The 23,125-nt window shown below is 40.9% G+C and overlaps 2 protein-coding genes across 4 annotated transcripts in view; both read left to right on the top strand.

Annotated features, from left to right (window-relative positions):
• The window catches only part of LOC106586070 (collagen alpha-3(VI) chain), a 40,582-nt gene extending 19,934 nt beyond the window's left edge, over positions 1-20,648 (top strand). Inside the window, exons 3-14 of one of the 3 annotated variants that reach the window (XR_006762028.1) lie at positions 841-1,437; positions 7,542-8,135; positions 8,447-9,082; positions 9,250-9,840; positions 9,935-10,576; positions 12,457-13,877; positions 14,014-14,616; positions 14,834-15,418; positions 16,650-18,013; positions 18,491-19,102; positions 19,410-20,009; positions 20,146-20,648. Coding sequence is in view for 1 of the 3 variants with exons in the window: in XM_045707918.1 (XP_045563874.1) it covers positions 841-1,437; positions 7,542-8,135; positions 8,447-9,082; positions 9,250-9,840; positions 9,935-10,653 (3,137 nt within the window). In the remaining 2 variants the exon portion in view is untranslated. Of the gene's footprint in view, positions 1-840; positions 1,438-7,541; positions 8,136-8,446; positions 9,083-9,249; positions 9,841-9,934; positions 13,878-14,013; positions 14,617-14,833; positions 15,419-16,649; positions 18,014-18,490; positions 19,103-19,409; positions 20,010-20,145 lie in introns of those variants that run through there. The other 2 variants (XR_006762029.1, XM_045707918.1) reach the window with 2 other exon arrangements.
• Positions 20,649-20,811: 163 nt separating this feature from the next.
• Positions 20,812-23,125, top strand: part of LOC123730553 (collagen alpha-3(VI) chain) — a 4,676-nt gene continuing 2,362 nt past the window's right edge. Inside the window, exons 1-3 of the mRNA XM_045707887.1 lie at positions 20,812-21,463; positions 21,771-22,370; positions 22,507-23,103. Coding sequence (XP_045563843.1) covers positions 20,929-21,463; positions 21,771-22,370; positions 22,507-23,103 — 1,732 coding nt within the window. The 5' untranslated portion in view covers positions 20,812-20,928. The remainder of the gene's footprint in view (positions 21,464-21,770; positions 22,371-22,506; positions 23,104-23,125) is intronic.

The following is a 23,125-nucleotide window of genomic DNA, read 5'->3' as shown; positions in this document are numbered from 1 at the left end:
GATTATTTCTGGCTGGGTACTCTGCTGACATAATCTAATGTTTTGCTTTCGCTGTAAAGCCTTTTTGAAATCGGACAGTGTGGTTAGATAAAGGAGAGTCTTGTCTTTAAAATGCTGTGAAATAGTCATATGTTTGAAAAATTGAAGTTTTTGTATTTTTGAGGAATTTGTAATTCGCGCCACGCCTATCATTGGATATTGGAGCAGGTGTTCCGCTAGCGGAACGTCTAGATGTAAGAGCAGTAGAGGCTCTTAAGCATCAAGGATGGGCCACAGGGTCATGACTTGAACCCAATATCTCTGAGGTCTGTAACATGAGTCTGCATGGGGTAGCTGAACTCAATGGAGTTGAAGGAGGTTATTTTTGGTGCATTATCATTGAACCCAAGCTGATATAAGACAGATAAAAAGGAGAAACTGACCCTTTTGACAGTATTATGAAATTATGAGTATATGAGTATTATGAGTATATAATGAGTACAGTTCTTCAAAGCTATTTTGTAATGTTCTGTTGATGTCGCACTGCTCTAAACATTTTGGGAAATTATCATAAATAACATATTTTGCAAAGAAATACGTTAATGGAGTATTATATAGCAAGCTACAGGGTCATCCTCAGATTAATTTGCATCCATTATCACTTAAGGTCAACATGTATTCACTCCTTGGTTCAGCCTACATGCAGTATAATGTGCTTTTGTGATGTTTTTTAATGATTGATTGTGTTCACCATGAATGTTTCATTCAATGATGTACCAGCACGTTATCTTTCTCCCTCTTTCTCTGTTTTAATGCTTTCACGTTGCATTTTTTCTGTTTGATCTCTCTCTCCCTTTTAAGCACAAGAGTCAGCTGACCTTGTATTCTTAATTGACGGATCTGAGAATGTTGGAGCGGCCAACTTCCCCCGTGTGCGCGATTTGGCTATGAAAGTCATTGAGGGCCTTGATGTGGGCAGGGACACAATTCGGGTGGCCGTGGCTCTGTACAGCGCGGACCCCGAGGTTCAGTTCTTTCTAAATACCTATGAGAACAAAGCCGCTGTCCTGGATGCAGTGAAGACCATTCAGTTCACAGGCAGCAAAGAGGCTAACCTTGGAGCCGCCTTGGAGAAAGTCGCTGAGAGCCTGTTGAGTCCGCCTTCAGGGGGCAGGGCAGAGGAGGGGGTGCCCCAAGCTCTGGTGGTTATCAGTGCTGGACCGTCCAATGACGATTTCAGTGCGGGTGACAGGGCCCTTAAGGCAGCAAACGTTATCACGTTTGGCGTAGTGGTCGGCGGCATGGCCACTGCCGAGCTGGAGACTATCGCCACAGACAAGAGTTTTGTTCTGTCGGCCCCCGATTTCAGGGCAGTGGCAAGCATGGGTGACCAGCTTCTACCATACGTTAACGGGGTGACCCAGGGCACCATTGTCGTTCAGAATGAATTCACAGAAGGTAGGTAACTTCCATGCAAGGTGGGAGTGGGTTGAGGGTTCATGTAACATTTTTATTTTGTGTGTCTTGTAGCTGATTCCATACTTTAGGTACTTTAAGAATAATAAATTGCTAACACTTTTCATGAAATCAAATCAAAGTGTATTGGTTGCATACTCAGTTTTGCAGATGTTATCGCAGGTGCAGCAAAATGCTTATGTTTATAGCTCCAACAGTGTAGCAATATCTAGCAACACAATAGCAATACACACATAATCCAAAACTAAAACAAATTACAACAAATTAACATATCAGAACGAGGAATATCAGAACGAGCAATGTCAGAGTCCGGAATATAAATATGTACAGTATATGGATAGCCATGACTAGAATTAAAGATATACCATATAAAGTGGGTAAAATAGTATTTAAACATTATTAAAGTGACCAGTGTTCAATGCCAATGTACATAGGGCAGCAGTCTCCAAGGTGCAGGGTATAGTACCAGGTGATAGCTGGCTAGTGACAGTGTCTAAGGTTCAGGGCAGGGTACTCGGCGGAGGCCAGCTAGTGATGACTGTTTATCAGTCTCTCGGGCCCAGCTTTGATGCATATGTACAATCTCCGCCTTCTAGATGGTAGCAGGGTGAACAGACCGTGGCTCGGGTGGCTGAGGTCCTTGATGATTTTCTTGGCATTGATCTTCTTGAAGGGGGTATACGTAATGCTGTCATGACACTTTACCTGTATGAGCATTGCAATAACACTTAATTCAACATTATTCAATAAAAATTAAAGTCCCTTAGAATAGCTTTTAAGTTTGTTCATTCGTAAATTGGAAACGTGTATACGCAGTACCCAACCCCCTGACACACCACAGGGTCAGCCTCAGAGCATTAGCTAACCGTTGCTTATGCTTTGCTCAAGGCCACAAATGGCAACACAACAAATAGTAATTTAATGACCCAATATGTAGACATAGCTCCACCATTTCCTGGTTACTAAAATTATAAAATGTTCGCCTGATTTCAGTTTCTGACAAAACAATCAATATACAGTGTAGGGAATCATTGTAACATGTAAAAATATCAAATTTTCAGCTGTTTATAGCTGGTTTATAAAACCAAAAGTAAAAAGACGCAAAAAATGAAATTTAAGGATAAGCATTGGAATAACATAGAAATACAGAACAGAAAGGATCTATTGTTTTTCAGACTACGGCTTTTTTTCCTTAATCAAAATAGTCCAGAACATATAAAATGGTAACAGAATAAACACACAACACAGGATTACATTTACATTTACATTTAAGTCATTTAGCAGACGCTCTTATCCAGAGCGACTTACAAGGATGTTAAAGGAAATGTATTAAACATTTTATTCACAAAACCTGTTGTGAAAAAATTATTTTAATGTGAATATTTTGCTAATGTTGTCAACCTCACAAATGTGAGATGGGGAAATGTAGCTTACACACAATAGCTGGCCGGACTGGCCAGTTTTTCCCTAGTGGATTTTAATTCCTTCTTTCTTTAAAATGTTACATGTATGATTTGCAGGTAGGATTTGGCTGAGAATTTCCTTTTGCGAGGGTGGAGACTTTCTACACTTTAGTTTTGGTAGAAAAGATACTTCCAGGAAACACTTATGTTAATATTTTCGGAGTAAAATATTATATTACTCAGTATAGAGTGTGTAAAGTTACACATCACACTATTGCAACAGTGTGACTACATTTTCTTAAACATCCTCTGTATGTGTATGTGTAGCCTGGCATTTAGGAGCATTGGGCCAGTAACCGAAAGGTTGCTGGATTGAATGCCCGAGCTGACAAGGTAAAAATCGGTGGTTCTGCCCCTGAGCAAGGCGGTTAACCCACTGTTCCCCGGGCGCCGATGACGTGGATGTCGATTAAATGCAGAAGACACATTTCAGTTGAATGCATTCAGTTGTACAACTGACTAGGTTTCCCTCTATTCCTTATTGTGTGCTTATTGTTTAACCATTTATATGTTCTAGGGACCATTTTGAGACCTTAAGGAGCATCAGGTACTGCTGGTATAGCTACCAATGGCATGTCCATATTTTTTGTGAGAAATTACACTGGTCACTCAAAGCATTTATAAAGTATAAATAACCTACACGTAAGATGAGTCCACACAAAAACACTTAACTAATGATTAGTAAATGGTTTGTACCATACTATATTAAACATCTTATGAATGATCTCATGAATCATTATTGAATACTTTAAAAGTTGTCTAAGTGTGTGAATAACTAGGTTGCTAACATGATAATTTTTTGGGGAGTAATGATCAATAAATTATGAATAAACCTATTTGCAAATTCATTATAAATGCTTTATTACATGGTGTTGTTATAAGGTGCTACCATCTATTTTGCTGGAAAAAGATTTATTACTGTAATGAAAATCCACTTGTTTTACATTTACATTTCAGTCATTTAGCAGATGCTCTTATCCAGAGTGACTTACAGTTAGTGCATTCATCTTAAGATAGCTAGGTTGGACAACCACATATCACAGTCATGGTAAATAAATTCTTTCTCAATAAAGAAGTTATCAGTAAAGTTAGAGCTAGTAGGAAAAGACAAGTGCAAGCTTTTTTTAAATGTATCTTGCATACATGAGTTATGAATGTTATGGTTGTTATGAATGATACCGCAACACTAAAACATATATTATGAAAGGTTTCATAAAGGTCTTTATGTGTACCACCTTCAAGTAAAGTGTCAATAAATCATTGCTCTTATCTGTAGTGGGCAGAAATATTTGATACATATGATGTTATAAATACCTCACATATGAATTGTAATAAAACTATGCAATTAACCAATTAAATTAATTATCTGACTCCATAAGATAAATAGCAATTTGCAAGAACACTATAGTTAAGTTACAGTAATAGGCAATAAAGAAATGTCTGAGAATGGAATTCTAAATACAAATGTATTTAATTACTTGGCAAAATGAGTGGATTCACATACGGAAGAATGTACTCTGGTCAGATGAAACCTAAATGTAGCTTTTTCGCCATCAAGGAAAATGCTATGTCTGGTGCAAATCCAACACCTCTCATCACCCACGAGAAAACCATCCCCACAGTGAAGGATGGTGGTGCCAGCATCATGCTGTGGGGATGTTTTTCATCGGCAAACTAGTCAGAATTGAAGGAATGATGGATGGTGCTAAATACAGAGAAATTCATGAGGGGAATCTGTTTCAGTCTTCCAGAGATTTGAGACTGGGACGGAGGGTCACCTTCCAGCAGGACAATGACCCTAAGCATACTGCTAAAGCAACACTCCAGTGGTTTAAGGGGAAACATTTAAATGTCCTAGTCAAAGCCCAGACCTCAATCCAATTGAGAATCTGTGGTATGACTTAAAGATTGCTGTACACCAGCGGAACCCATCCAACTTGAAGGAGCTGGAGCAGTTTTGCCTTGAAAAATTTGCAAAAATCCCAGTGGCTAGATGTGCCAAGCTTATAGAGACATACCCCAAGAGACTTGCAGCTGTAATTGCTGCAAAAGGTGGCTCTACAAAGTATTGACTTTGGGGGGTGAATAGTTATGCACGCTAAAGTTTTCAGTATTTCTTGTTTGTTTCACAATTACAAATATTTTGCTTCTTCAAAGTGGTAGGCATGTTGTGTAAATCAAATGATACAAACCCCAAAAAAATCTATTTTAATTCCAGGTTGTAAGGCAACAAAATAGGAAAAATACCAAGGGTGCTGAATACTTTTGCAAGCCACTGTACAAGGCATTATTCCAAGCATTATCAGAGAAAGAGAGAAAGAGAGACAAATAAACCATGGCTTGTGCCATGGCCAATAGTTCATTGGAGGAAAGAAAGAAAAACAAAAAGAATCTCACCACAGCAGGTCAGGAACATAAGCGAAATAACAATTCATTTAAGAGCCTTTTATAATCATCTGAGTTGTTGACCAATAGCATTACTGTAAAGTTAACCTCCAATCAGATATCAGACCTACAGAATGTAACTGAGGTGAGAAAAAGGGAAGGCTGAATTCCTGAGAAGACAATCAAACTTTTTGCATAGACTATTGATAAGAAGAGTAATTTTGGGGGCTGCCCTACATATGTAATTGTGAGACAGCAGGTGCTTGAAATTCGGGGTTTGAGGGTACACTCCTTATTTATCTCAATTGAAAATATGAATCTAACTTTATATTGAAATAGTGGTAGATAACATTTCACAAATAGGACAATGCATTGTAATGAAAGTTACGACAAAAGACAGATAGGTTAGGATCTTGACTTGATTTCTAACTTAAGCCAGAATGACAATAAAAAACAAACCTAACAAATGAACAAGCATTACAAAACATAGTTTTAACTGAATACTGAAATACCACAGTTTAGCCAATTTGGCTATTTAGATCATGTGTAATCAAACTAGCTGACCTACAAAAAAGCAACATGATAAAGTAGGTTTGGTATAGTTAATGTAGCTGGTTAGATAAGCTTGCTGTCCCACTTGGATATACAGTAGATGTCCATGTATACGGTTAACTAGATCTTTACTTTACTGACTTTATTGTCCCCATGGGGAAATTTTGTTGCAGTATCATGTACATGTTAAACGTGGTGTTAACATACTGTAGACAACAAATTGACAATACAAAATTCATAACAGTTACATACAGTATATTGTATACCAATGAAAGAGACTTCCCTGATGGCCTTACTGGGTGGATAGGAACATTAGCCCGAGCTCTTTAGGAGGGATATGACACCTGACAAAAAGTATTGTCTAATTCTGTTTTTCGTGCTGCGGGGTGCCCTATACCTACACCCAGAGTGGAGTAGTTCAGTCCAGGTACAGGGGGTGAGTTGGGTCTAAAATTATTTTGTGAGCCTTGATGGGGAGCCTGACCTTAAAGATCTCATCCAAGCCTGTCTGTTTGAATCTCAGCATATTTTTCTGTCTGATGGTGGCATTGCCAAACCAACAAACATTACACAAAAATGGTAAATGCTCTCAGTGAAAGATTTGTAAAACAGAGTCAGTATAGTACAGTCAACATTAAAAAAGTTTTGCGAAAGTACAGATCTACTGCAAATCTTTTCATCTCTTCCTGTGAAGAAATAACATTTTATTAGTATTACACAATTACACTCTTCTCCTAAACTAGTTTCATACACTGGTGGAAAAAGTACCCAATTGTCATAGTAAAAGTTAAGATACCTTAATAGAAAATGACTCAAGTAAAAGTGAAAGTCACCCAGTAAAATACTATTTGACTAAAAGTCTAAAAACATTTGGTTTTAAATATACTTAAGTTTTAAAAGTAAATGTAATTGCTAAAATATACTTAAGTTTAAAAAGTAAAAGTATATATAATTTCTAATTATTTTGTAGTAAGCAAGCTAGAAAGCCCAATTTTATTGTTTTTTTTACATTTACGGATAGTCTGGAGCAAGCTCCAATACTCAGACATAATTTACAAACGAGTATTTGTCTTTAGTGAGTCCACCAGATCAGAGGCAGTAGGGATGACCAGGGATTTTATTTTGGTAAGTGAGTGAATTGGACAATTTTCCTGTCGTACTAACCATTTAAAATTTAAAGAGTACTTTTCGGTGTCAAGAAACATGTTATTGCATAAAAAGTACATTATTTTCTTTAGGACTGTATTGAAGTAAAATTTGTCAAAAATATGAATAGTAAAGTACAGATATCCCAAAGAATGACTTCAAATAAGTTTTACTTAAGTACTTTACACCACTGGTAGCACAACATAAAATGAATCTAGAACACCTCCAAAATGGTACCATTCTGTAATTCCCAGAATGCTGTGCAGCTATGTTTGCACAATTTGCAGGAATTCATACTTCGCCAGATGTTACACCTTTACTAACATGAATTCTAACAAATCATTTTTTTGTGCCTTTCTTAAACATGGCATGCTTTATGAATGCGTTCATTCATGTTAACTATGGCATTAATTAATTAATTGCATCTGTACTTAGGCTACCATTAAGGGAGTATCACAGCTCTATTAGCTTTATTTAGCTGATAATAGTTAGCTTTATCAAAGCTTTCTCTAACATGTGTAATTGTATTTTCTCTTTCAGCCTTGGAAGTGGGAAAAAGGGACATCATTTTTCTCATTGACAGCACTATGGGTGCCACAACGATCAACTCTCTTCGTGAGTTTATCAAAAGGTTTGTTGACACCATGCCAATCGGACCGGACCAAGTGCAAGTAGGTGTGGCCCAGTTCAGCAATGCCGCCAGGCTTGAGATAGACCTGAACGCATATGGATCCAAGGAGGACCTGAATGCGGCTCTGGGAAGACTCAAGCCAAGACCGGGACAAGTGGTGAACATCGGGGTGGCCCTGGACTTTGTGAGGACCAACATGCTGAGGGCTGACAAGGGGAGTCGTATTCAGCAGGGTGTGCCCCAGCTGGTGCTGTTGATGACCAGTAAAAAGTCCAGTGACAGTGTGGGGCAGGCTGCTGAGGCACTGCAGCGCATGGGGGTTCTGACCCTGGCCGCTGGCTCTAAGACTGCCGATGAGCAGGAGCTGAAGCAGATTGCCTTTGATGAGAGTTTGGTGTTCATGCTGAATGACTTCCGCATATTGCTTCGCAACCCAGGGATGATTGTCTCTCTCCTCTCCACTCTATCTGGGGTTGTGGTGACTGAGGGACCCACAGAGCCAGGTAATGCTCCTCTCCTATTGTTACTATGATTCATACTAGCTACTTACATAAAATGTATACCTCACATGTAAAGTGACATTTTCTTGCCCCAAGACTCCAAAAGACACAGGTGTTAAACTCATTCCGTGGAGGGCCGAGATTCTGCAGTTTTTCACTCCTCCATTGTATTTGATTGATCAATTAAGGTCACTGATTAGTTAGGAACTCCCCTCACCTAGGGCTTTATTCAAAATCATTGACATCTAATATTTGTAACTTGAATATTAGAATATATGTAATGATAGTTTTTTTCTCCCCTGTTTTTTCCCCAGTGGTTGAAATTACAACAGTGCAGACCCAGAGAGTAGTCAGAGACATTGTCTTTATGGTGGATGGATCTAGCTACATTGGGGGTGCCAATCTTCCATATGTGCGGGATTTCATTGTCGGCGTGGTAAACCTGCTGGACGTGCGGCCCGACAGGGTGCGCATTGGCCTTATGCAGTTTGCAGAGAACCCAAAGATCGAATTCTACCTGAACACACACAACACAAAGCAAGATGTGCTGGCTAAAGTTGGTCAGCTCAGGCTAATGGGAGGGTCTGCTTTGAACACTGGAGCGGCTATGGATTATGCCCTTACCAACATGTTCCAGGCCTCAACTGGGTCACGTCAGAGGCAGGGTGTCCAACAGGTGCTTCTCCTGATCACTGGAGGCCCATCTCAGGATGAGGTTAAAAAGATTGCAGACAAAGTGGCTGTGGCGGGTGTACTGACCTTCACAGTCAGTGCTGGCCAGGCAGATGAGGCCTACTTGAAGACGGTCGCTTTCGTCCCAAACTTGGCTTACCATGAAAGCAGATTTTCTAGCCTACCAAGTGTTGTTGAACAGATCATGACTCCTTTGATTACTGTGGTCGGCGACACAGACATCTCAGTAACAGACATTGAAATAACCAAGGAACCTGGTGAGCTTTATGTTGTATTTTAGCTTTTATCAGTACATTTTGGATTTAACAGTGGATATTAAATATTTAAACATTTAAAATGGTATGAATGATATAGATCAAACTGCATAATAATGCCATTGACTGACAAAACTGAAGGTCTTGTTCCCTTTCCTCTTTTCTTACAGCAGTTGTTCGAGGCGAGAGGGATGTTGCATTCCTGATTGATGGCTCGGATAATGTCCGAGCAGATTTCCCCTACATCCGGGACTTTATCATCAAAGTCATTGAGCCTCTTGATATTGGACAAGATAGAGTACGGATTTCAGTTGTCCAACATAGTGAGAGGCCAGCTCCCAACTTCTACCTGAATACATATAAGAATAAGGCTGAAGTGTTAAGGGCCGTTAATGATCTAAGACTGGCCGGTGGAAGGAATCTAAACACCGGAATGGCCTTGAAATTCATGAAGGACACTATTCTGTCCCCGGTTCATGGTAGCCGTGCGGCCCAAAATGTCCCCCAGTTTTTGATAGTTTTGACCGCAGGCAAGTCAAAGGATAGCGTGAAGGAATCTGCTGGCGCTTTAAAGACCAATGGAGTGGTACCGTTTGCCGTTGGTGTCAAGGATGCAGACCCTAAGCAAATCGAGGCCATTTCTCACAACCCATCCTTTGCTTTCAATGTGAAGGAATTCAGCCAGCTCAATATGGTACAACAAAGGCTCAATAGCTATGTGAGCCTTCCCAAGGAAGAGCTGAAGGTCATTCTGGACCAAGGTAAGTAAAAGTTTTTTTCATGTTCTGTGTTGATGATGCTCTTTGTGCTGTGATGTATTTTTCTTCTAAACATGCCTTGTTTGTTGTGTCTTAGCCTCGGTTCATGCGATCTCAGTTCATACTGATGCTGTGAAAAGAGATATTGTATTCCTGCTGGATGGTTCTGATGGCACAAGGAGTGGATTCCCAGCAGTGCGAGATTTTATTCAAAGTATAGTGGGTAAACTATCTGTGGAGGAGAACAGAGACAGAGTTTCTGTGGTTCAGTACGCTGACAAACCAGAGGCCCATTTCTATCTGAACTCTCACAAAACAAAGGATGCCATTATTAATGCTGTAAGTAAAATGAGACACAAGGGTGGAAGGAGCCTAAACACTGGGGCTGCTCTCCAGTTTGTAAGACACCGTGTCTTTACTGCCTCCTCTGGCAGTAGACGACTGGAAGGTGTGCCCCAGATCCTGATTCTTTTGACTAGCAAGAAATCCAGAGATGATGTTAAGGGCCCTGCTGTAGCTCTGAAAGATCTGGAAATTGTGTCATTGGGGGTCGGAGTTGGGGACGCCAATGTCCGTGAATTGGAAATTATTTCCTTCCAACCTGGTTTCACATACCAGGTCACCGAGTTCTCTGAGCTGCCCACAATCCAGCCACAGCTTGTTGCTACGCTTAAAAGACTGTCGAAAGACACCGAAGAATCAGTAGCTCCTGTGACACCTGGGATTCCTGATTTAGTAGGTAAGAACTTCAGCTTGGATCTGAGTATGCTAAATCCAAGATATATACCATATTCTTTATCTTTGGAACAATGCTGAAGTTGAAGCATTGTAAATACATGGATACCTAAGCCTTTGGTAAACATAGTCTCAGTAGAGTATTTCCTGCTATGTCGATGCATGTTATGCATTTTGGTGAACGGTGCTAGTATTTAGTTGCATGAGTATTTATTGGATTTTTATTCTCTTAAACCAAAACAATTTCCCCCCATTTCACTCTGTTCTCTCTTTATCTCTTACCTCAACCATGTATGAAGAAACTATGCCAACTTTTTTGGAAAAGATTGTTCCTTGTTGTTCTGCTTGTGATGATACCTTTCAGAACAGTAGTTTAGTGCTCCCAAAACCTGCATACACCATTCCAGATTCTCATACACCCTTGCAGATATGCATGTGAATGTGTATTATGACAGACAACTAACCACAACTGTAATTTTGCAGTCATTTCTTCTGTCAGTGGTATTTTTCCACTGATATGTTTGGTGTTCAGATTCAGCTTCAAACATTCCTAACAATGTTAAAAAAAATACATTTACATGCCTTTTTATTTATTTTTTACCTTTATTTAACTAGGCAAGTCAGTTAAGAACAAATTCTTACTTACAATGACGGCCTACATGCCTTTTTTATAATATATTTGTCCGTCAATGTATTCCATTTTTATCTATCTTCACCACCTAGTTGATACAGACAGCAGCAAAAGGGATATAGTGTTTCTCCTTGACAGTTCAGACGATTCCAGAAATGGATTGCCTGCCATTAGAGAGTATATACGAAGAATGGCCAATGAACTTGATATTGATGGGGACAATGTTCGAGTTGCTGTTGTGCAATACAGGGACGATGCTCTGGAATACTTCCACCTTAAAGCTCACAAAACCAAAAGGGCTGTCATCTACGCTGTTAGAAGCCTAAGGCATAAAAGAGGAAGACCCATCAACACTGGAGCAGCTCTTCAGTTTGTTAGGGACAGTGTTTTCACTGCCTCGTCCGGGAGTCGGCATCTGGAAGGGGTTCCCCAGATTTTGTTTTTGTTAACTGCTGGAGAGTCTAATGATGACGTCACAGCTGCTGCATCTGATCTGAAACATCTTGGGGTCTTTCTTTTGCCATTGGGATGAAAAATGTAAGGCAAGAGGAGCTTCGAAGCATTGCCTACTCTTCCAGATTTATTTTCAACCTACACTTCTACACCTACTCATAATTATACAAACACAACATCAGAGATGGTGCTGGGAGGGTTACTGTTTTGCAAAGACATTTCTATTGGCATACAAATTCCAAATCCCCGCTTTTTTGTTCCACATTCCAGAAACGTCATGCTTTTCTTGATTGTTTAAAATCAGGAAACTGTGCTTTTCTGGTCCTTTCAGTTTAAGCTCTTTCTTGAACCAATTATACAGTATATCATTGTCTAGTTGATTTACACTAGCTTAGATTCTCCGCTGTCTTAAGCATACAATCTTCCTCTTCCTTCATGGAAGGAGTGTTTGATTTCACATCTTGACATATTTTTCCTAAAACTGAAAATCTCGCTCTACAACTTTCTTAAATATTTTGTCATTTGAGACCTTTTTAAATCCCTTTAATTCCACTTCCTATTTCTTTGTATTGTTGCATTGATGAACATGGTTACAAGGCATGGCTATATTTATAGAGCTATCTAATGACCTGAAAGTCATCATAGTTAAAATTAGTTAGTTAATATTTCTGACCATGTGTTTACTACATTCTATTGATATGCCGTCCTTGTGCATGTATTAATGCATATCTGCCTGGCCTGGTATCTGTCATGGTTTTATTATTAAATAGGTCATTCAGTGTTTTCTTTTGTTGAATTAGATGCTGCACAGAGAGACATAGTGTTCCTATTGGATGGGTCTGATGATACTATGAGTGGATTTCCAGCAATGCTTGGCTTTGTTCAAAGAGTAGTGGAAAACATCAATGTTGGAGAGAACAAAGATCGAGTTTCTGTGGTCCAGTACAGCAGAAATCCAGAGGCCCATTTCTTACTGAACACATATCCAGAAAAACAAAGTGTTCTAAGTTCTATTCGAAGCCTAAAGCACAAAGGGGGTAGACCACTCAACACTGGGGCAGCCCTGCAGTATGTAAAGGACAACGTCTTCACTTCCTCCTCTGGAAGCAGAGGCCAAGAGGGCGTCCCTCAGATACTGATACTGCTGAGTGGTGGCAGATCTCAAGATGATGTTGGAGGTGCTGCTGTTGCTTTGAAACAGAACAGAATTGTACCATTCTGTATTGGTACAAGGAATGCAGACATATTAGAGCTCCAAATAATAGCTCGTTTCCCCTCCTATGCTCTTTCTGTCCCTTGGTTCGATGACCTTGAAAGCATTGAACAGCAGCTTTTGTCACTTGTAAAAAGGGTCCCTCGTCAGCCAAGAGTTTATCAACCAACTGTAGTAGGTAAGGAGTTATTTCTCTACCTCTCTTCATTAGCCATTTAATCTCTCACATTTCAGGTTGCTACCTTCTTGCTGAAAATAGCTGGATGTCTTACTCAGTACATTCATGATTCTATTTTAAGCATGCCTGGTGAAAAATGTAGCTATCACATTCTAGTCACAAATATACATTTACATGATCTTTCTTTATCATTTTACTGCAAATTACATTTTATTCATATGAATCTCTAGATAAAACTGAATATAAACAACGGGATGTTGTTTTTTTACTGGATGGCTCTGATGAAACTCTAAATGGATTTGAGGCTATGCGTGACTTTGTGCAAAGAGTAGTGGAGAAACTCACTGTGGAGGAGAACAGAGATCGAGTCTCTGTTGTCCAGTACAGCAGAGAACCAAAGGCCCAATTCAATCTGAACACTTACACAACAAAGGAAGATGTTGTTGACACTGTAAGAGGCCTGAGGCACAAAGGAGGGAGACCCCTCAACACTGGGGCAGCTCTCCAGTATGTCAGGGACAATGCCTTTATTGCCTCCTCCGGAAGCAGACGCCAAGAGGGCATCCCTCAGATTCTGGTTCTATTGAGTGGGGGAAGGTCCAATGATGATGTTAGAAATGCAGTTACAAACTTGAAAGAAATTGGTGTCATGGCAATAGTGGTTGGAATGAGGAATGCCGATATACTTGAGCTTCAATCAATTTCATATGAACCTAGCTATGCTTTCTCTGCTACACATTACAACGATCTCCCAAACATTCAACAGCAAGTAGTATCTGCTATTGAGAGAGTTGAAATGACCACTACTAACTTGCCAACAACATTAATAGGTAAGACTGCAATCATCAGTTATGCTGTAGTTGGTCAATTCAGTTAGTATAATATTGATGTATTTCATTTCACTGTTTATTGAATTCCCTAAATGTATATGTAAAATGTTATTAACCATTTTATAAATGCTTATAGATACATCAAATGATACCAGGAGGGACATTGTGTTTTTACTTGATGGTTCTGATGATTCCCGAAGAAGATTTCCAGATATTCAAGACTTTATTCAGAGAGTCGTGGAAAAACTCAATGTAGATGGGAACAAAGATCATGTGTCTGTGGTTCAATACAGTGACACAGCAGAGGTCAATTTCAAGTTGGGTATGCATTCAAAAAAAGATGATGTTCTTGATGCCGTAAGAGGTCTGAGGCACAAAGGAGGAAGTCCTCTCAATACTGGAGCAGCTCTCCAGTACGTGAGGGGCAATGTCTTTACTGCCTCCAATGGAAGTAGAAGCCTGCAAGGTGTTCCACAGATACTGATACTGCTGAGTGGTGGAAGATCTAGAGATGATATCAGAACCCCCATCACAAAGCTCAAGGAAATGGGAGTAATTTCAATTGGTATTGGCACAGGAGATGCCGACACACTTGAACTACAAACGATATCTCATGAACCCAATTACGCCCTTTCTATTACTGATTTCGAAGACCTTCCCACAATTCAGGAAGAATTGTTGTCATTGTTAACAGAAGCATCCCATCAACCAGTGCCAACTGCCCCTACCATGCATTTTGGTAAGCTGTAGCCATTTCTATTTTTCTGTAGTGGCATGTGTTCTCTGGTAAACGATCTTATCTATGTTATTACATGTCCTTTGCCAAAAATATAGATGTGTGTCTAAGGTGTTTCTCCTTAAAAGAGAAGGTTATGCTAGCAATGACCTTGCTTCTGTTCCCTCTCAGAAAAGTGTCTTTCCTTTCTCTCTGCAACCATTCTTTACCTTCATTTCAGAATCTGACAAAAAGGATGTTGTATTTCTCATTGACGGATCTGACGACTCTAGAACTGGCTTTGCTGGGATTCGCCGCTTTGCAGAGAAAGTAGTGGAGAGTCTTAATGTGGAGGAAAATGGCGACCGGGTGGCCCTTGTTCAGTACAGTCGGGATGCCACACCCAATTTCTATCTGAATTCATACTCTTCTAAAAATGATGTGCTTAATTCAATAAGATCCATGAGGCACAAAGTTGGAAGACTCCTCAACACTGGCACAGCACTGCAGTTTGTGAGAGACACTGTCTTTACTGCTTCAGCTGGAGGCAGACGTGCAGAGGGTGTGCCTCAATATCTATTTGTTTTCAGTGGTGGGAGATCTAGCAATGACTTAAGAGGACCTGCGCAGTCATTGAGGGGTGATGGAGTAAGAACATTTAGCTTTGGAACAAGGAATGCTGATACATTGGAGTTACAAAGCATATCTTTTACACCAGCACACTCTTTTTCTGTTGCCAATTTTAACAAGCTTGACGGGATACACTCTTCCGTGGCTGCTGTAATGAGTGGTGTTAAGGAAACACCTGATATTTCAACTGTCATTGGTAAGATTATTAAGATACGCTACTGTTCAAGTTTGGGGTTAATTAGAAATGTCCTTGTTTTTGAAAGAAAAGCACATTTTTTGTCCATTAAAATAACATATAATTGATCAGAAATACAGTGTAGACATTGTAAATGTTGTAAATGACTATTGTAGCTGGAAACGGCAGATTTTTTATGGAATATCTACATAGGTGTACAGCAGCCCATTATCAGCAACTATCACTCCTGTTTTCCAATGGAACATTGTGTTCGCTAATCCAAGCAAAAACTGGCTTTAACCAGAATAGAAAGAGGAGTGGGAGGCCCCGGAGCACAACTGAGCAAGAGGACAAGTACATTAGAGTGTCTAGTTTGAGAAACAGACGCCTCAACGTCAACAGTGACGAGGCGACTCCGGGATGCTAGCCTTCTAGACACTCTAATGTACTTGTCCTCTTGCTCAGTTGTGCCCCAGGGCCTCCCACTCCTCTTTCTATTCTGGTTAGAGCCAGTTTGCGCTGTACTGTGAAGGGAGTAGTACACAGCGTTGTACCAGATCTTCAGTTTCTTGGCAATTTCTCGCATGGAATAACCTTCATTTCTCAGAACAACAATAGACTGATGAGTTTCAGAAGAAAGTACTTTGTTTCTAGCCATTTTGAGCCTGTACTCAAACCCACAAATGCTGATGCTCCAGATACTCAACTAGTCTAAAGAAAGCCAGTTTTATTGCTTCTTTAATCAGCAGAACAGTTTTCAGCTGTGCTAACATAATTTCAAAAGGGTTTTCTAATGATCAATTAGCCTTTTAATATGATAAACTTGGATTAGCTAACACAACGTGCCATTGGAACACAGGAGTAATGGTTGCTTATAATGGGCCGCTGTACGCCTATGTAGATATTCCATAAGAAAATCTGCCGTTTCCAGCTACAATAGTAATTTACAACATTAACAATGTCTACACTGGATTTCTGATCAATTTGATGTTATTTTAATTGAACAAATGTGCTTTTCGATCAAAAATAAGGATATTTATAAATCACCCCAAACTCTTGAACGGTAGTGTATATTTCACTGTCACTTAAGGATTTTTTAATATTGTAATACATTTACAGTAGTTTACTGAGAATGTTTTCCAAATCACAGTATTAGAGAGCAGCATTGACATACTATTGAATACAAAACGATTTGATTTCAGAACAGATGTACAGTATATATGGACCTAATTATTATTTTTGCTCGTTTCAGACAATTCCACTTTGTTGACATCAGATATCCAGATGGTGGATGGGGTTGATGTTGTATTTTTACTTGATGGATCTGATAAGATGCGAGAAAGTGTCCAATCAATACGTGATTTTCTTGGCCAATTTGTTGAACATCTAGAAATTGGGCCTGACAAAACACGTGTTGCTGTGATCCAGTACGGTGACAAACCCACCACTAGTTTCCTATTGAACACATACTCATCGAAGAGTGATATCATGGCAAAAGTACGCAACATCAATATTGAAGGAGGAAGGTCCCTCAACACTGGGGAAGCTCTTGATTTTGTTGAAAACAATATATTTACTGCCTCCTCTGGAAGCAGACTCCAAGAGGGTATTCCTCAGATCCTGATACTGCTAAGTGGGGAGAAATCCCAGGATGATGTTCTGGTTCCATCTGAGAGTCTGAAGGCAGCTGGAATTGTGCTTTTGACTGTTGGGGTCAAAGACGCAGATGGAGCGGAGATGCAGAATATTGCATACAGTCCTAATCAGGCCTATCTTCTCAGAGAGTTTTCTGACCTCTCTCTTGTTAGACAACAGTTACTCTCAGCAATTGTCTCTCACAAAGATGAAGCAAGACCAGGCTTAGGTGAGTGAAACAGAGTACAATATCAAACGATTTCTTTGAAAATAATTATATAATAAGTTGTTTTTCAATCATTTTCAAAATATAGTATGTAGATTATACTGTAGCATGAAATGTATATTATGTACCGTGCACAATTTGCTGATTTAGTTGAATTTTCATTCTAGTTCAAAGCCCCAGTGTGAAAAGAGACATCGTTTTCCTCCTTGATGGATCTGATGATGTTAGGAGTAGATTCACAGAAATACGAGAATTTGTTGCGAAAGTGGTGGAAAAGTTTGATGTGGACCAGGGAAAAGATCAAGTTGCTGTTGTGCAGTACAGCAACAGTGCAGCAGTGAACTTCAACCTGAATTCTTACAAGACAGGAGATGATGTGCTTACAGCAGTCAGAAATCTAAGACCAAAAGGTGGGAGGCCTCAATATACTGGCACAGCCCTCCAGTTTGTGAAGGACAATGTCTTTACTAATAATGCTGGAAGTCGACGTCATGAGGGTGCTCAACAGATCCTAGTGCTAGTGACTGGTGGCAGATCTAGAGATTCTCCTCGAGGTCCTTCCAGGGCACTCAAGACTTTGGGGGTTGTAACATTTGTAATTGGATCAAGGATGACTGATTTGGTTGAAATGCAATCAATATCATCTCTTCCAAATTATTCTTATTCAGTCCCTGATTTTGCAAACCTTCAAAACATCCAGAAAAACTTGGAGACACATCTTGCTCAAGTGAGACCACAAGAGGAAACTAGAGTTGGTAAGAAATATTAAACTGTACTGGCGACTTACTGTAAACCTTGATTGTCTTTTGAAAAGAACAACATCAATAATTTAAGTTTTAAACAGGTCACATGTTTTTTATATAATTTTTTTATGTATTGCATTAATTTATTGTTTATTGGACAGTGGAAACAGTGGGAAATGACGGAAATAGGAGAGATATTGTGTTTCTTCTGGATGGATCAGATAACACCAGAAAATAATTCCCAGCTATTCGTGATTTCAGCTATAGATGCCTCCCGAGGCCTTTCATGTTGGATTTATTTCATACGTCTGTAGGAATGTTCTCAATGATAGCACTCAGTCCAATGCACACATTGCCACTTTCTTTGAATGGTTGTTTGAGATTAGGGAAAGGGATGACTTTCATGTGATAGAAGCAGCTTTGTCCTGTTTTTCCCTTACCTGTGCATCATTTAATAAAACTATTTTTCTGAACATTCACATTCTCTAGTTGAGAGTCAGGCTCCCAGGAGGGATGTCGTGTTCTTGCTGGATGGATCTGATGGCACTAGGAGTGGATTCCCAGCAATGCGGGACTTTGTTCAAAGAGTAGTGGAGACACTCGGTGTGGATGAGAACAGAGATCGCGTGGCTGTGGTCCAGTACAGTAAAGATCCAGCCGCCCAATTCTATCTGAACACATACACAACAAAAGGAGAGATTCTCAACACTGTAAGAGGCCTGAGGCACAAAGGAGGGAGACCCCTCAACACTGGGGCAGCTCTCCAGTATGTCAGGGACAATGTCTTTATTGCCTCCTCCGGAAGTAGGCGTCTTGACGGTGTTCCACAGATTCTGATACTGCTGAATGGTGGAAGGTCCTTTGACAATGTAGATACACCAGCGTCTGCTCTCAAGGAGCTTGGTGTCTTGGTGTTTGGAATTGGAACAAGGAGCTCTGATAGCAGAGAATTGCAAAAAATATCCTATGACCCAAGTTATGCTCTTTCCGTGTCTGAATTTACTGACCTCCCCAACGTCCAACAGCAGCTTTTTTCTGCTATGAGCACTGTCATTGTACAGGTCACAACCATGACACCAACAGTAATACCAACAATACTAGGTAAGAAAAATATGGTTTTGATCAGTTCCATTTGAGTCTCTTATATCAGGATTTGAGTATTTGATAGCTTACACATTTTAGGTAGATGCCTCCCGTGGCCTTTCATGTTGGATTTATTTCATACCTCTGTAGGAATGTTCTCTATGATAGCACTCAGTCCAATGCACACATTGCCACTTTCTTTGAATGGCTGTTTGAGATTAGGGAAAGGGATGACTTTCATGTGATAGAAGAAGCTTTGTCCTGTTTGTCCCTTACCTATGCATCATTTAATAAAACTCTTTTTCTGAACATTCACATTCTCTAGTTGAGAGTCAGGCTCCCATGAGGGATGTCGTGTTCTTGCTGGATGGATCTGATGGCACTAGGAGTGGATTCCCAGCAATGCGGGACTTTGTTCAAAGAGTAGTGGAGACACTCGGTGTGGATGAGAACAGAGATCGCGTGGCTGTGGTCCAGTACAGTAAAGATCCAGCAGCCCAATTCTATCTGAACACATACACAACAAAAGGAGAGATTCTCAACACTGTAAGAGGTCTGAGACACAAAGGTGGGAGACCTCTTAACACTGGAGCTGCTCTCCAGTATGTGAGAGACAATGTCTTTACTGTCTCCTCCGGAAGTCGACGCATTGAAGGTGTTCCACAGTTACTGATTCTGCTGAGTGGTGGAAGGTCCTTTGACAATGTTGACACTCCAGCTTCTGCTCTGAAGGAGCTTGGGGTCTTGATCTTTGGAATTGGAACAAGGAGCTCCGATAGCAGAGAATTGCAGAGGATATCACATGATCCCAGTTACGCTCTGTCTGTCTCTGACTTCACTGACCTTCCAAACATCCAGCAGCAACTTCTGTCCTCGGTGGAGGCAGTTGTTATTGAGGTTACGCCAGAATCGACAACAGATTTAGGTATGTGTCATCACTGTTAATTGAGAGTCAGGAAGTGTTAGTAAAATGTCAGCTGAGTCTTAGAAAGGACGGTTTAATTTGACCACAAGCCCCACATTTCAACAGTCTGATTGACATAATCTATTTATTTTCTCAGTTGATCATGACACCTCCAGAAAGGATGTGGTATTCCTTGTGGATGGTTCTGATGGCACAAGGAATGGATTCCCAGCAATGCGTGATTTTGTTCAGAGAGTAGTGGGGAAACTCAATGTGGGAGGAGACAAAGACCGCGTTTCTGTTGTCCAGTACGGTAGAGATCAAGAAGTTCATTTCTATCTGAACACATACACCACAAAGGAGGACATTCTTGACACTGTCAGAAGTCTGAGGCACAGAGGAGGTAGACCCCTTAACACTGGGGCAGCCCTCCAATACGTACGGGACAATGTCTTTACTGCCTCCTCTGGAAGCAGAAGCCAAGAGGGCGTCCCTCAGATGCTGATACTGCTGAGTGGGGGAAGGTCCAGTGATAATGTTGACATACCAGCTTCTGCCCTGAAAGAGAGTGGGGTCTTGATCTTTGGCATTGGAACCAGAAATTCCAGCAGAGAGGTTCAAAGGATTGCCACTGATCCTAGTTTTTCACAGTCTGTTTCTGAATTCTCTGACCTCCCAAGCGTCCAGGAGCAGTTTTTCTCCTCACTCATAACTGTACAGGTTGAGGCCACACCCATAACCCCAACAGTCATAGGTAAGAACGGATGCGTTATCTAGGACAACTAAAGCAACACACATATTTCAGTCTCAGGTTCATTGAAGCAGTGTTAACATATTTTCTGTTTTGTTTCTGAAACTCTTAGTGGACCAAAGCATTGCCAGAAAGGATGTAGTATTCCTGCTGGATGGTTCTGATGGCACTAGGAATGGCTTTCCAGCAATGCGTGACTTTGTTCAAAGAGTGGTAGAGAAACTCACTGTGGAGGAGAACAGAGATCGAGTCTCTGTGGTCCAGTATAGCAGAGAATCAGAGGCCCACTTCTATCTGAACACTTACACAACAAAGGAAGACGTTGTGGACACCGTACGAGGCCTGAGGCACAAAGGAGGGAGACCCCTCAACACTGGGGCAGCTCTCCAGTATGTCAGGGACAATGTCTTTATTGCCTCCTCCGGAAGTAGGCGCCTTGACGGTGTTCCACAGATTCTGATACTGCTGAATGGTGGAAGGTCCTTTGACAATGTAGATACACCAGCGTCTGCTCTCAAGGAGCTTGGTGTCTTGGTGTTTGGAATTGGAACAAGGAGCTCTGATAGCAGAGAATTGCAAAAAATATCCTATGACCCAAGTTATGCTCTTTCCGTGTCTGAATTTACTGACCTCCCCAACGTCCAACAGCAGCTTTTTTCTGCTATGAGCACTGTCATTGTACAGGTCACAACCATGACACCAACAGTAATACCAACAATACTAGGTAAGAAAAATATGGTTTTGATCAGTTCCATTTGAGTCTCTTATATCAGGATTTGAGTATTAGATAGCTTACACATTTTAGGTAGATGCCTCCCGTGGCCTTTCATGTTGGATTTATTTCATACCTCTGTAGGAATGTTCTCTATGATAGCACTCAGTCCAATGCACACATTGCCACTTTCTTTGAATGGCTGTTTGAGATTAGGGAAAGGGATGACTTTCATGTGATAGAAGAAGCTTTGTCCTGTTTGTCCCTTACCTATGCATCATTTAATAAAACTCTTTTTCTGAACATTCACATTCTCTAGTTGAGAGTCAGGCTCCCAGGAGGGATGTCGTGTTCTTGCTGGATGGATCTGATGGCACTAGGAGTGGATTCCCAGCAATGCGGGACTTTGTTCAAAGAGTAGTGGAGACACTCGGTGTGGATGAGAACAGAGATCGCGTGGCTGTGGTCCAGTACAGTAGAGATCCAGCCGCCCAATTCTATCTGAACACATACACAACAAAAGGAGAGATTCTAAACACTGTAAGAGGTCTGAGACACAAAGGTGGGAGACCTCTCAACACTGGAGCTGCTCTCCAGTACGTGAGAGACAATGTCTTTACTGTCTCCTCCGGAAGTCGACGCATTGAAGGTGTTCCACAGTTACTGATTCTGCTGAGTGGTGGAAGGTCCTTTGACAATGTTGACACTCCAGCTTCTGCTCTGAAGGAGCTTGGGGTCTTGATCTTTGGAATTGGAACAAGGAGCTCCGATAGCAGAGAATTGCAGAGGATATCACATGATCCCAGTTACGCTCTGTCTGTCTCTGACTTCACTGACCTTCCAAACATCCAGCAGCAACTTCTGTCCTCGGTGGAGGCAGTTGTTATTGAGGTTACGCCAGAATCGACAACAGATTTAGGTATGTGTCATCACTGTTAATTGAGAGTCAGGAAGTGTTAGTAAAATGTCAGCTGAGTCTTAGAAAGGACGGTTTAATTTGACCACAAGCCCCACATTTCAACAGTCTGATTGACATAATCTATTTATTTTCTCAGTTGATCATGACACCTCCAGAAAGGATGTGGTATTCCTTGTGGATGGTTCTGATGGCACAAGGAATGGATTCCCAGCAATGCGTGATTTTGTTCAGAGAGTAGTGGGGAAACTCAATGTGGGAGGAGACAAAGACCGCGTTTCTGTTGTCCAGTACGGTAGAGATCAAGAAGTTCATTTCTATCTGAACACATACACCACAAAGGAGGACATTCTTGACACTGTCAGAAGTCTGAGGCACAGAGGAGGTAGACCCCTTAACACTGGGGCAGCCCTCCAATACGTACGGGACAATGTCTTTACTGCCTCCTCTGGAAGCAGAAGCCAAGAGGGCGTCCCTCAGATGCTGATACTGCTGAGTGGGGGAAGGTCCAGTGATAATGTTGACATACCAGCTTCTGCCCTGAAAGAGAGTGGGGTCTTGATCTTTGGCATTGGAACCAGAAATTCCAGCAGAGAGGTTCAAAGGATTGCCACTGATCCTAGTTTTTCCCAGTCTGTTTCTGAATTCTCTGACCTCCCAAGCGTCCAGGAGCAGTTTTTCTCCTCACTCATAACTGTACAAGTTGAGGCCACACCCATAACCCCAAGAGTCATAGGTAAGAACGGATGCGTTATCTA

Source organism: Salmo salar, chromosome ssa25 (genome assembly GCF_905237065.1).
Source record: "Salmo salar chromosome ssa25, Ssal_v3.1, whole genome shotgun sequence".
NCBI classification, from domain to species: Eukaryota; Metazoa; Chordata; class Actinopteri; order Salmoniformes; family Salmonidae; genus Salmo; species Salmo salar.
Note: the sequence above shows the minus strand (reverse complement) of the source record. Positions and strands in the feature narration are given on the sequence as shown.